Source organism: Notolepis coatsorum, assembly GCF_963971535.1.
Source record: "Notolepis coatsorum genome assembly, chromosome: 10".
NCBI classification, from domain to species: Eukaryota; Metazoa; Chordata; class Actinopteri; order Aulopiformes; family Paralepididae; genus Notolepis; species Notolepis coatsorum.
In genome coordinates this window covers 72,474,513-72,488,525 of record NC_140174.1, presented here as the reverse complement: position 1 = coordinate 72,488,525, position 14,013 = coordinate 72,474,513, and the positions used below count along the sequence as shown (strand labels likewise).

Genomic DNA, 14,013 nt, shown 5'->3' with positions numbered 1-14,013 from the left:
GGTGAGTGTCTAGGCGGGCGGTATATTGTGACAATAATAGTTGATTCTGTTTTTAGTTCAATGGCAAGATATTCCATTGACATGAACTCGCCTAGTTCTGTGATTCTAAACAAGAGTTTTGAGGAGAAGATTGCTGCAACTCCTCCGCCCCTTTTATTTTTTCTGGGTATTTGAAAAAAGTTATAGTCTGGTGGACAAGCTTCTATCATTATTGATGTAGCTGTGTCATTATTTAGCCATGTCTCTACTAGGCAGATGCAATCTAAGTTATTTTCTTTAATCAGATAATTTACTAAGAATGTTTTATTATTCAGTGATCTGACATTTAGGAAAGCTAATTTTATTTGTTGGATTTCTTTAGAGGTCTGCTTTGGCTTGACCGTGATGGCCCTGAGGTTAATAGCAGGTAAACGCATTGATGGCGTATATTTTTCACCATGCCATTGGCTGGTTATGATTACTGGTATGTTTTGAGAGATGGCATGTGTAACTGAGGGGTTACAAAACCCTGACTGTATTAAAGATTGTGATAGATTAAACCACTGCTAATTATCATTATTATTACTTGCCAGAAAGTACAGTTAATTATGGCAGACACTCAGAATAATACGGCACGGTGACAAAGAAATATCATTTAGAATATTTATTGTTATGCAGCAAATTGTACAGAGATGGGAATTAAGGTCGCGCTTGTATGGCGAAGAATATGAATAAGTCAGTCAGTAGCAAAAGTCGGTTGGAATGAATAATTCCTACGATGGGGTACTAGACTAAACGCCGCCTGGCGTAGGATGGCAATATAGGGGGAAACGCTGGTACCACTGGAGACAGGGGGTTTCCTCCCAGAGATGTAAGCTCTGGAGGAAGGAAGAATGTTCGGATACTCAGTCTGTTCAATTGAAGAAGAAGGGGGTTCTCGTATAGAATCCAGTCCTTGTAATCCAAAGGCTCAGCAACAAAGCAATAACTGTACTCCAATTGCCCGATAGCAATGACGATAGCCAGCTAGCTTCGGTCCACGAAGCCAGCCCGAAGTAGATCTTCAAGGTGGTTAAATCCAAACGACAGTGGGTATTAACGATGCTCTTCTCCAGGTAGTACGTTCCACAATCACTATAATCCAGCCAATACTGGTTCTGCAATCGCCGCCGTCGGTTCCAATATGCACATGTCCAGTAGGTTCTACGACTAGGCCCTCCTCGTGTACTGGCACCAATGTATTTAGTCCACGCACACTGGCTAAGGTTCCACTAGCTACTAAACGAACGAACTGCTGGGTAATGCTGCACACGAACGAACTGCTGTTGGCACGATGCACAATAAATAACGACTCTTTACTTCAAGTTCAAGTTCTTTAATAGTTGTCATACAGAAGTACAGAATACTTTCATACAAAATGCTTCTTACTGTTACGCTCCAGAGACTGTGCTAGACAATCACATTAAGCTAAGTCGAACTTGACGTTACTGCATTAACTCTGACACTTTTACTATTCACTTCGCACGTGGTTCACAACACTCTGTTTAGACGAACTGCTTGCACTTCACTGTTTTACCGAACGAACGCACACTGCTGTTCGCACCTGCCGCGATATATATACTTAAGTGGCTTTCTAGTGCCAAACCTCAGTTCTCGTCTCGAATCAATGCGCCGTCTCCAGGCATGCTCCAACATGCCTGGGCTCGCCTTTGAACCTGACTTTAGGGGCGCGCCGTCTGGCGCCGAGAACGTTATCCAATGAGGAAAGTGAATATTACTAGGATTCAAACGCAGGCTTAAAAGGGATATAAATTGTATATATAAATAATATACAAGGTATATAAAACAATAAACGTAGATTCTCAGCTTTTAATCTGGCCCTTCACAACAGCATGGCAATTGTGCTATACTGCACTGCACTGACTGTACTGTGCTTTCTGGGACATTTGATCAGATGAGATGGCCTTGTGTGATATTTGGGGGGGGGACGCCTTGTGCTGCTGCACTTCGTGGTGAGATTGTGTCCTTCATGACTATCTCTCGTGCTGGTATGAGCTTAATATTCTTGGAGGCCATCAAGGCATGACGCATGTTTGCTGCTAGGAGCTTTGAACCTAAGCGATTTGGGAAGAAGCCATTTCTTTGAAAACGTTCTGGGTTATTCCAGAAAACATTGAAGTTGTCAATGAATTTCAGGCCGTGTACAAGACATGCAGCCCCTAACCATGAATTAAAATTTAGGAGTCGACTGAATGCTTCTTGTCCTCTGCGAAAGCATGCAATTGGTCCACTGATGGACACAGACTGATGTTTGTCTAGTGTGTTCATTAAACGTGTGAAATCGTCTTTCAAAGTCTCTGTGCCAGTCTTCTTTCGCAGGATGTCAAACGATCCAGAGTGAATGACAATTTTTGTTATTCCCGGTCTGATTAGTGTTGGATGTTTTTTGGCCAGCTCTTTCACAGATGTATTGTCTAGACAGATATTTTCTGTGTTTGCCATCTCCACATACCTTGTTGTGGAATCTCCAATCAGTATACAGTCTATTTTCTGTGTGAGGTTAGCATTTTTCTTTCCAACAGTTTTGGGGCCGTTTGTTTTTGGGCTAGGCCTAGTCTGCCGGTTCTTTCCACAGTCCTGTGGCCTTGGTGAAGCCTCGTTAGCCTTCTCAATAGCCGGCATGTTAACGCTGGTCCCGTACCTTCGGCGTTGGCTACCGCAACGTTCTCCTCGGCGCATGATAGTCTCTTTGCTGTTAGCCGTTCGCTCGGTCTGGGTCGTGTTTGCTAGCCGTGTCGCTCGTGGCTCTGTTTTCCTCGTCGTCTCGTCGTTAGCGTGTGCTCCGATGTGCCGGCTGTTAGCTTCGCTAGCATTAGCGTGAGCTCCGGCATGCCAGCTGTTTGCTTCGCTAGTGTTAGCGTGAGCTCCGGTATTCTTGCTATTAGCGTCGTTAGCGTGAGCTCCGTTTCGCTCGCTGTTTGCTTCGTTAGCGTTGTTAGCCACGCTTCTATGTCTCTTTGCTTTGGGTGTTGATATGCATGTTTCCGAGAGTAGGTTGAAACTATTTCCTGGCGGTACCGGGGGTGAGGTCCTGGTTCGTTTTTTTCTCCTTTTATCCTTGACGGTGATCCACTGCTTTGGTCTAGCTCCTTGGTTGTGCCAAGGACCGTCTTTTGGGTGGTGCTGTTCTGTAGCTACTAGCATAGGCCAGGTCTCAATCATGGTATTGTTGGCTATATTTGTAGCAGACCACGTGAGCGGATCGGCGCGGCCGAGAAATCCGCTCTTCGCTCTTTAAAGCTTGGTCCGCTCCGCTAATCGCTCATGTTGACCCCGCCCCCAAGTCGCTCTCCGCTCGCTCCCCACTCACCTTGAATCGAGCGCTCCCCGCTCCAGATCGCTCGGCAGTTTTTCTTTTTCTTTTTTGGAGCATGGTGTAAATGAGCTCAAACTACAACAGTCTACACCCCCTGGGCCCCTTAACAATTGTTTGTATTGAGCCGCATTGTAATTGTAGCCATTCTGCAATGTTAAATAACGTTGTTTATCCATTCACTAGTTCTATTAAGCGATGATAGGCTAGCCGAGCCACAATGCTATGGTCGCTGCCATTAACGTTAGCATGTAAGCTAACGTCAACAACAATGGCGTCGATACCTTTTCTAACAGGAGAGTGAGTGTGGGCGTCATAGATATCTATGGTGGGCGTCTCTACAGTGACGAAGCCTGAACCCTTCTCATTGGTTGAAAATGGCCTTCATGTTTGTACATCGCCATCTGTTGCTTTGACATTGTACTGCATGTATATATTACATCAACAGTGTTAAACCACTGTGAGCGGCCTGGAGTGGATTGGAGCGGAGGAGAACTCTCGCTCCGGACGTCGCGCCGACTCATTTTAAAACCCACTCCTCGCTCACGTCAAAACCGGCCGCTCCGCGCCCCGCGCCGCTCACGCTCCGATCCGCTCACATGCACTGATTTGTAGTAGCTTCAAACATAGAGTCAAGGAATTGCTCATCCTGCTGTATTTGGTACAGGGTAGAAACCCGAGCCTCCAGCTCTACAATCCTCATACTCATCTTCAAGCAATTAGTACATTCTGTGGGAGAGCCGAGTCCCGGGATCTTCCCTTATTTCCTGTCTTTTCAGGTTAGGCTAAACTGAAGCTAAGCTAGGTACTTAGCTGGTGGTGGTGGTGGTGATGATGATGATGGTGGTGGTGATGGTGGTGGTGGTGGTGGTGATGGTGGTGATGGTGGGTCACTCACTTCACAACCGGGGTCTTTATGAAATATCATACAAGAGAGCTGTCCGTCGCTCTCTCCTAAACGGGGCAGCTTCCGTCGCCCCCGGAGATGTCCGTTTCTCTCCCCTACACGGGGCAGTTCCGTTGCCCTGGAGCTGTGCTATTACTCACACGACCAAAACCACTGTCGTCTTCCGTCTCGTTAAAACTCAAAATAACAAGGAAAACCTTCCTCGTCTTTCATAAATATCCTTGCCTTCCGACATAGTCCTTTGTGTGTAGTTGATAAGACGGCTCGCTATTCCTCCCATGGAGAATCTTGCGACTCGTCCTTTCGACTGTGGTAAAAAAATCTGAATAGATAAGAAGATTCACAGTTCTGGAAAAGTACCATAGGAACTGGGAGTTAACATACAGAGTAATTAAAGTTGAAAGGGCTGTAATAAATCATTATAATAGCGATAGGCAAAAGCAGCGGAGTGGAGGGACAGTGAAAGCAGCTTGCTTTGCTAAAGCAGGAAGAAGTATTGGTAGGCTTTTTTAATGTTTCTCATCTGGGTAAGAGTTTCTTATCTGGGTAAGAGTGCTCTCGACCACTCTTAGAATTTGGTCTTGCCTGAGAGAAAAGCAACAATAAGAAAACATTGCTGAATCCCAGGTAAGAACAAAATAAGAAAAAAATGCTAGTTAAGAACGAAATCTGTTCTTATATCGCTTCATGCATGAGGCCCAATGAATGGGGCTCTGACCTTATAAGGCCATAGAATGTTTGTGAGCTCAATTCAAGAGCTCAATGGGGGAAAATACCTTTTAGTACTCAGCAGCTTGTGAGTGGAATAAACTGCCAGTGTCTATAAAAAGTATTGACTCAGATAGAAATTTTAAACAGGCTATGAAGAAATGGCTTAGTCACTCACAATGCAAAAAAATGCAATAAAAACAAACACAAAGTATACAGCACACCGGCATATATCTTTATCGTGAGTGACTAATGCTTGAACATTTTATTTGCATGTCTTATTTGTGCATACTCGTCATCTTGTGTGTCCCCCCCCCCCCCCCCCCTTTGAGGACCACAATGGAAATAAACCGTAAGGTTTTATTGTGTTTCAAACCTCAACGGTTTTAAATTATACGTGATGGCTGTACATGTTGTGTATCAGTATTGTATGTGATTTTAGATTGTCCAATAAATTCAATCAATCAATCAATCAGCTCATACACCCAAACAAGGTTTTACTTCTGGTTCAGACCTTCTAGAAATGCTAAGAGTGAACTCTTAAAAAAAGGGTGGCATTCCCCATTTTATAGATAAGGATATTGCAAATAGCTTTTGGGAGCCGTTGGCGCCGTGACCCTGCCTCACCTCTGAGGAAGTAAAGCAGGATCTCTCTGAGCATGGCTTTGTGGATCTCCGGGTGGGTGATGGAGTTGAGCAGCTTCCTCTTCTCCTCGCTGGTGAAGATCAGCTCGCCCAGCTTCTGCCGGTCGATCTCCCCGTTCTCCAGCAGGATCTCCGGCCCAAAGTGGTAGACGATCCGGCAGTAGGCCGGGCTGTTGGGCTCTACCACTGTTACACACACACACACAGCAGGCAGGAGTAGGGAAAGAGGGAGCGAGAGATAGTTAACTGAGGGAGAGAAAGAGAGAAAGAGAGAAAGAGAGAGAGAGAGAGAAAGAGAGACCGACAGCAACTTCCAACTCAAAGCACCAATAGTTTTACAATAATGCTCCCTAGCCTCAACAACAGTTATGAACCAGTTTTTTAAATGCCAGCTACCAGATTTTAGTGTAATGAAACAGTAGACTCAGAGTGTGGTGCTACTCTGGGCTTAAGGCAAAGGATACACACTTGGACATTTTTTGTTTCAACATTCAGATTTAGCCCCAGTTAAATATACCCACATACATATGTACACCGGTAGTAAATGGCTTTCCTCAGAGGCTGTTTAGGAGGCTCTCTCTTCTTCAAAGTGTATCTTTCTTGAGCAGCAATGTTGGCCATGTTTCATTTCAATACATTGAAATACCACTGAAGAAATAAATGTGCATACAACAGAACACACGAGTGAGAGCGAGATTGAGCAGGCCTACCTTTCCTGGCCACCACATCAGCATCAATGATGGGACATCCAAGCTCTCGTAGCATTGAAGACACTGTGCTTTTACCTGAGGCAATGCCTCCCGTAAGACCAATTAAGAACATCCTAGGGACAAAGACAATACTGGTAAGGAATGGTATATTGCCAGAAAATTTTAGGGCTGCCTTCTGTTAGTCGACTGTCGACGGGTCACATTTTTGATGTGCTGCTATATACGAATTAGCCTATTTCTGAGAAAATGATGAGCACATCTCTGATATTCAGATAATATTCTCTCTCAAATACGTGTTGCCTTTGATAATATTCTTTCTCAAATATGCATTGACTTTGGTAAGCATTCAAGAGATCCATCTGCACGGATGCATCATTTACCAGACAACAGATTTTCCAATTGAATGGACTGTTTGATTGCAATACACTATCACTATTAGGCTAGTAGACTAAGAATGTATTTGGTCAAGGACAGCCTTGGTCACATTCATTAGTGTCGTAAAACTATAATTAGGCACACTGATGACAGATGCAAAGTTTAGTGACCTTCTTAGCAGCTATGTTAGCTACAGTATTGACTTCTCTTGGCTCTCGTCACCTCCTGGCCTGGCTGTTGCAGAATTTCTACAAACTTAAGTGAAGAGTGGGTATTTTAACTGAGAGAAGGGTATAACGAATTAATATACGATTATTGTGAATTGTGTATGCATGCATGGATGATGGAATTACAAAAACAGTCAGTAAAAGTTGAGCCTTTTGGTGTCTGGTTACAGCGGGTCAGTCGTGCAATCAGGAAGGACTATGGCTACTATTGTGAGATTACAATACGCCCTCTGCTGTAGAAAACGATTGATTGATTGATTGATTGATTGATTGATTGATTGAAAACTTTATTAACAGATTGCAGAATGGGTACAATACAGTACGGCTCAATACACACAATTGTTAAGGGGATGCAGACCAGAGAAAGACTTTCATCTTGTTTACATCAGGGTCCCCCATTTTCAATTCATCATAACATATGACATACAGATACAATACTGTTACATCCAGACATTTATGACATACCAGAAAATATACAGTACAACGCCTGTCATATAGACCCTGGCATTGGAAACTCTGATTAATAGACAGTTTCTAAAAAGAGAGTATACATTATGTACATTTGAGAGTATATACATTTGAGGGGGAAGAAACTGTACATTGGAGGAGGTTGGGTAGGTGGGGTGGGGGTTGAGTAGGTGGGGTGGGGGGAAACTGTACATTGGAGGGGGTTGGGTTTGGACATTTACCAGGGCCAGTTTAGAATTGCAGCCTCCCGTAGGTGCTCTTTGAGTCTGTTTTGAAGGTGGGTACTGGGTAGTGATTCACATTCCTTTACAGCTGTGGGTAGGGCGTTCCACATTGATGTGGCATAATTGCAAAACGTGTTTAGTCCCTTGTTTTTAGCCAAATCTGGGTTCAACACAGGGAACAAAATTAACTTTTTGGCTTACCAGCCAAGGTGGCTGGTAGATTAAAAAAACTACCAGCCAGGCAGATTTTTTACCAGCCAAAAATTAGAAATGGCTTTTTAGTATATCGCCATGTGTAATTATTATTGCTATATACAGGGCTCTACGCTAAATTCTTTCCCAGGGAGCACATGTGCTCCTAATTTTTTTTTGAAGCACACAAAGAAATTTAGGAGCACAGTGAACGTTTTTCAAGTTAGAGTTTATTAACAAACTATTTATTTCATGCATATTATACTGCGTGTGTGCGTACTAAGGGACAAACATCTGTGCAAATAGCACATACCACCAAAATCACACATTGGCCCATGCCTACTAGTAGACGCAAAGGATATCGGTTGGCAAGCTGCTTTTGTATGATGTAGTGTTGTCACAATACCAACATTTTGACTTTGATACAGATGGGAAAGGTAATGGAATATATTATTAGATGACAGAACATGGAATATTCTTTATACAATTATTTAATTCATTATAATTTAAACGCTATTGAATAATAGTAATAATACAATTATTCGGTTACAGCTACTGAGGCTGAGCTATATAATATAGCTACTGTCCATCAATATCTTCCTTTTGAATGAAATATGTTCAGGAGATGTAGAGAGGGGGAGAGGGAGCGAGACACACACGCATACACACAGAGACACAGAGAGAGACAGAGATTATCAGACCCCCCCCCCCTTCCCTCACTGCCTTTGAGCGTTCCCAGTGATTAGCGTTAGCAGTAGTTAGTGTTAGCTTAGTTGGAGTACTCAGTTAGCAGATAACATTACAGTTAGGGATGCTCGATATTGGCTTTTTTACCGATACCGGTATTCCGATATTGTCCAACTCTTAATTTCCGATACCGATATCAACCGATATCAACCGATACCGATATATGCAGGGTTTCCCCCCCCCCCCCAAAAAACTGAATAATTTCAGGTAACTAATAATTTCACTGGATATATATATAACAAATATTGTTATTGTTATTGGTTTTTTTTTTTAAACCGATACCGATATTTTCCGATATCACATTTTACTGCCGATATCGGCCGATAATATCGGTCGGCCGATAATATCAAACATCCCTAATTACAGAAGTTAATGTTTTAGCGCGACGTGGGTATACAGGACTGTTAGACAATTGGAACCGCTGCTCGTGGAGTTTTCGTTGCACATAGAATCAGCGTGACTCGAGATGAGTTGTTACAGAGCTGGTCCACGCTGCTCCGTGTCTATTATGAAATGACAATTGCGCAATTGAGATGCCCACTACGCAAGATGATTACTCGCACACTGTGCTCCTAAATGATTTTTCCGGGTTTGCACAAATCCATTTTTAGGGGAAAATGCAAGTGAAATGCTCGCACTCTATAGCCTTGATAGCAGGGTTAGAAATTAACATTTTTTTTCAAGGGCTTTTTTTGCCCCCCTTAATTGATTTTCGGGGGCTTTTTTTTGTATTTCGGGGGCACTGAATTTTTATGATAAACGGTAGGGGTGGGACGGTTCACAAAATGGACGGTTTGGTTCATATCACGAATTTGGGGTCACGGTTTTCAGTTCGATATACGTTAATTTTTATTAAAAAAAATGTAACACTCAAATCTAAAAGTCAAGATAGACTGCGCTCACAAATTATAACACTGGGTGCTGAAATCCCGTCGAGTATAATAGAAAAAGAAAGCAATACGCTTGGACCAGCACTCACAGATTTTGGTATATTTAATGGCAGCCTGAAACAAACATGTTTCGGAACATAATCGTTCCGAAACATGTTTGTTTCAGGCTGCCATTAAATATACCAAAATCTGTGAGTGCTGGTCCAAGCGTATTGCTTTCTTTTTCTATAACACTCAAATCTAAACATGTTTCTCATTTATTAAAAATAAAATAAAAGGTTTACAGTGTTTACAGCCTTAAATAATGTTTGGCACACAAAGACCGAACTGACTGAAAAATATAGGCTACATTTGTCAAAGTATTAATTTAGTGCAAACAAACAATATGCTCAGCCAGCACTAGACTTTCCTTTCTTTAATTAATATAAACACACAAAAACAATGTCAACCATGTTTAAATTCCCTGCTTGTCAGTTCTTAATGGAAAGATTCGTTTTCTGCTTGAAATTATTGTGTTTCTGTCTACATATATTTAGACTAACATTATTTAAATATTGAGTGCAACTGTGGTGGATTACGTAATTCGGTGAGTTGGAACTATCTATGGGTTGGCGCCGGGTCCCCACGGACATTTTAGCGTGTGGCACCGCCACCTTCAGCTCCGGTCACGTTAGGAGCAGTTCATAACGTCAACAAGCAGCGCGAAAGCGGCAATAGTCCCGGTTGGAGTTAGTAAAACACAGTTGTATGTTAGCCTTCTTGGATGTTGAATAAACGCCTATCATTGTCTTTAAACACCCCGCCTCTCAGACTCCCATTTCCTCCTCTGCTACAGTAGCTAGTAGCTACGGTGTTAGCTGTTGTTGTGAAGGGCTAGCTAGCTAACAGCTACAAACATTGTACAAACTGCTAACGCTATGGCAAGATGTGTGTAGGCCTATGTAATGTTAATGGCTATGTTTTTAAAGTCGTAATGAAGATTGATTTATATTGTGCGTGCCATTTTTACACAAACTGACTAGCACCTGGCTGCTGCTGCTGCTGCAGCCAGTGCAGAACACCGGCTCCGCCAAATGATTTTTTTTATTTGCGCGTCATCTGAACCGTATACGATACACAGACGCTCCATTACCGGATAAATATATATATATAATTAGTAAACTGTCGGGGGCATTAAGTGCCCCCCTTAACTGATTTTCGAGGGCATTTTATCCATTTTCAAGGGCATTATGCCCCAAGCCCCCGTTAATTTCGAACCCTGCTTGATAGAATACTCTAATATGCTCATATGGCTCCCAATCTTTTTTACACGCCAGAGTGGCTGAGTAGCCTCTGTAATTCATCAGCCAAAGAGGAAATCTACACGCCATTGGCGTTTGGCGGGTACTTATTTTGTTCCCTGGTTCAACATGATTTGTTGAGCTTCCTCTGGTGTTGTGGTCGTGGTATTCACTGACCTTTGGGAACTATTTTGACATGTACATGGGTACCTTAGTGGTTTGATTGATTGATTGAAAAGTTTATTAACAGATTGCAGAATGGGTACAGTACAGTACATCTCAATACAATTGTTAAGGGGATGCAGACCAGAGAAAGACTTTCGTCTTGTTTACATCAGGGTCCCCCATGGTGTAGTGCATGTTGTAGACCAGGCCTATTGCTATACTCTGTAGTCTACTCTAAGCCATCCTAGGTTGTCAAAGTGGGCAGGGTGAGGTGGGTTTTAGGAGTGAGGTTAAGCAGTAGTCTGACTAGTTTGTTTTGTGATGTTTAATCTTGTTTTTAGTGCCTTTGAGGTGCTTTGGTACCATGAGGTGCAGGCATAGTCGTAGTACCCTTGAACGAGGCTACAATTGTCAACCTAATTATAGGCCACGTTATGTTCAGGCTTTGATTTGCAACTAGGGCCCCGTTTAGACGGAAACGCTAGCAGGTGAATCCGCAAAAATATTTTTACAGATGTGCCTTTCGTTTATACGGAAACGGCGTTTTTACGGGGTGAAACCGCAAAAAAGTGAGACTACCTTCCAGGGTGGAATTCCTAGAAACGCAAAAGCTTTGCGCTTTCGTCTAAACTATCAAACCGTATAAATCTGTTAAAACGATGACGAAAGGGTTGTCACGGCTCTGGTCGCGCGTACTGCTTACGTCACAGGTAGCAGGTATGCGCCAGTAGCCGAGACGTAAACAAAGCAAGTATGTCTGACTTATATCAACGGAGATCACCTGAAGGCTACATTGGCAGTACTTTTAAATACACAAGAATCTGTCCCGCGGCGTGACTGGACCCACTGTCTGTGAGTGACTCTGCTTTGGTGCAATCACATTCCCCATCCACAGTCTGCGAATCAGAGGCAGAGTAGGGCGGGTCTTCACAGCACGTCATGTGACATATGCGCCAATCGTGTGACAGCGGGTCTCCGTCGTTACAGCGTCGTCTGCACGGAGAATTCCACTCCAAAACGCTCGTCTAAACGTAAAATTAAAAGTGAAACCGCAAGATGACTTTTGCGGTTTCTGTTCACAAAACGCTCGTCTAAACGGGGCCTAGATAACGGTGTAGCTGAAGTTCCATCATTATTTTGCGTGCAGGGCAGGCATGCGTTGTTCATGGCACGGGGTACCACTCAGTGGTACCTCACTGAGTATTAAAGATTTGAGCAGAAGCGCGTGCACGCACATGCACGCGCTCGCGAGAACGCGCTGCGCTCGGCTCGGCTCGTGTTTACCTGCCTCCCGGGCCCCGGCGCTACCTCGCATTATCATAACAATAGCCGCTATAGGCTGGTGTCTTCAACACGTCTGGACTCTTTGTGATGTAAATATGAATCCACCGCCTGCTGCTCCAGCTCCACTGCTGTTAGACTCAGTTAGAGGATCTCAGCTGCCGAGTGTCAGAGTCAGTCTGGCTGCTGTGTGGACAGCGTTCTCTCTCTCTCTCTCTCTCTCTCTCTCTCACGCGCACACACACAACTTGCTGACACACTGTCTTGCTGCGCCATCTCCTGGACAAGCCACAGCAATGCATTCATACAATATGATGACCGTGACAGTGACAAATAACATACATACATATATACATGACAAATAACAACACAAACTATTATTATCCTTTTTTTATTACTACTACTATTATTATTACGTCCCAAGTTGCCGCTGCCCACAGAGTGCACCGCCGTCCAAAGGTGAACGACGGCGAACGAAGGGCCAAATCAAAACAGCCGTCAATTCCGAATTGACAACTGTTTTGATTCAACCCCCCACCCACCACCACTCACCCCCGGACAACAACACACTCTGCAAACAGCAGCAACCCGGGACATTCCATATCTACATCACAAACTTTGGGACTGAGTAGATAATTAATTAATCTTCTCTTTATTTTTATTATTTATATTAAAACTGAATCAAACCATAAACAAGGTTGCCTGTTGGGATGTTAGATCCTAATGTGAAAAACTGATTTTATATGTCTGCACTTTATGTGCTCATTTTATGCCTGTCTTAATTCTGTTGTGAAGCACTTTGAGCTGCAGTTTCTGTATGAAAGGCTATACAAACAAAGTCCCGCGCGTGCGCGCGGCGTCATTATCCTGCGTGGCGGCTCAGTCCATAATAACAACGCAACACTGGTGCAGGGTGCCACGGTCAACTCATTAGCCATGGCCCATGTCTGAAATGTCTCAGTCAGTACCTACAAAATCAGACAGCAGCTACTAACCCTACTATGCTTTTATTCACCTAGTAGGTCAAACACCTACTGCGACACTACTTAAGTTAAGAGGTACCCAAAAATGTCTACTCCGACGTCAAAAAGTTAAGATTGTATCGTCTCTTGAATACACAGAGAAAGGAGGAATAAATAAAAACAGACACTTCAAACAAAAGTGTTTTTATGACCACCAAACGGGGAAGATTCACGTTTTAAACAGTCCAATATTTGTATTATTATCTGCATTGATTTTACACTTTTTATTATCTGCATCGCTTTTATTCCGTCTATGTTGTGCTCATTTATGTCTATTTTACAGCCGTGAAGCACTTTAGGATCAGGGGTGGCGGTTTTAAATCGACGTTATCGCTCAAACTTCCAAATTCAAGCTCAACTGCCATTTACTGACCACTTTACCTTGTAAACTTGAGTTGCTCCTTCCTTCGATTAAAGTTACAATGGAAATCCGTGCAGTCAGCCGAGTACGATGAAGTAAACAAACAGGATGACTAGCAAGCTAACGTTAGCGCACGTAGTTTGTCATCAGGACCAATGGTATGCAGGGCCAATCCATTTCACCACATCGATCCAGAATGCAGCGAGGGGACAGTGTTTGAAGATATTTGTATCTCTAAAAAATAAATCGCTGTCTGAAACCTTGAAGTCGTAGCACATAGTATTAGTCAAGCAGCTAATTTGCCATCGACCTAGCTTGACTTAACCAGTGCATCGCCAAATTTCTTCCGGCGTTTCTTGTTGAATGTGATGAAGGTTCCTCCTGTTTAGAGTGATGCATTGATTGATTGATTGATTGAAAACGTTATTAACAGATTGCAGAATGGGTACAAATAAATAC

At 43.2% G+C, this 14,013-nt stretch overlaps 1 protein-coding gene across 1 annotated transcript in view; it reads right to left on the bottom strand.

The window, feature by feature from the left end:
• dcakd (dephospho-CoA kinase domain containing) overlaps window positions 1–13,914 on the bottom strand; it is a 30,267-nt gene extending 16,353 nt beyond the window's left edge. The window contains exons 1-3 of the mRNA XM_084323819.1: window positions 13,575–13,914; window positions 6,323–6,435; window positions 5,595–5,798 (exon numbers count right to left, since the gene is read on the bottom strand). Of these exons, the coding sequence (XP_084179945.1) occupies window positions 5,595–5,798; window positions 6,323–6,434 (316 nt within the window). The 5' untranslated portion in view covers window position 6,435; window positions 13,575–13,914. The remainder of the gene's footprint in view (window positions 1–5,594; window positions 5,799–6,322; window positions 6,436–13,574) is intronic.
• Between the last annotated feature and the right edge of the window lie 99 nt (window positions 13,915–14,013).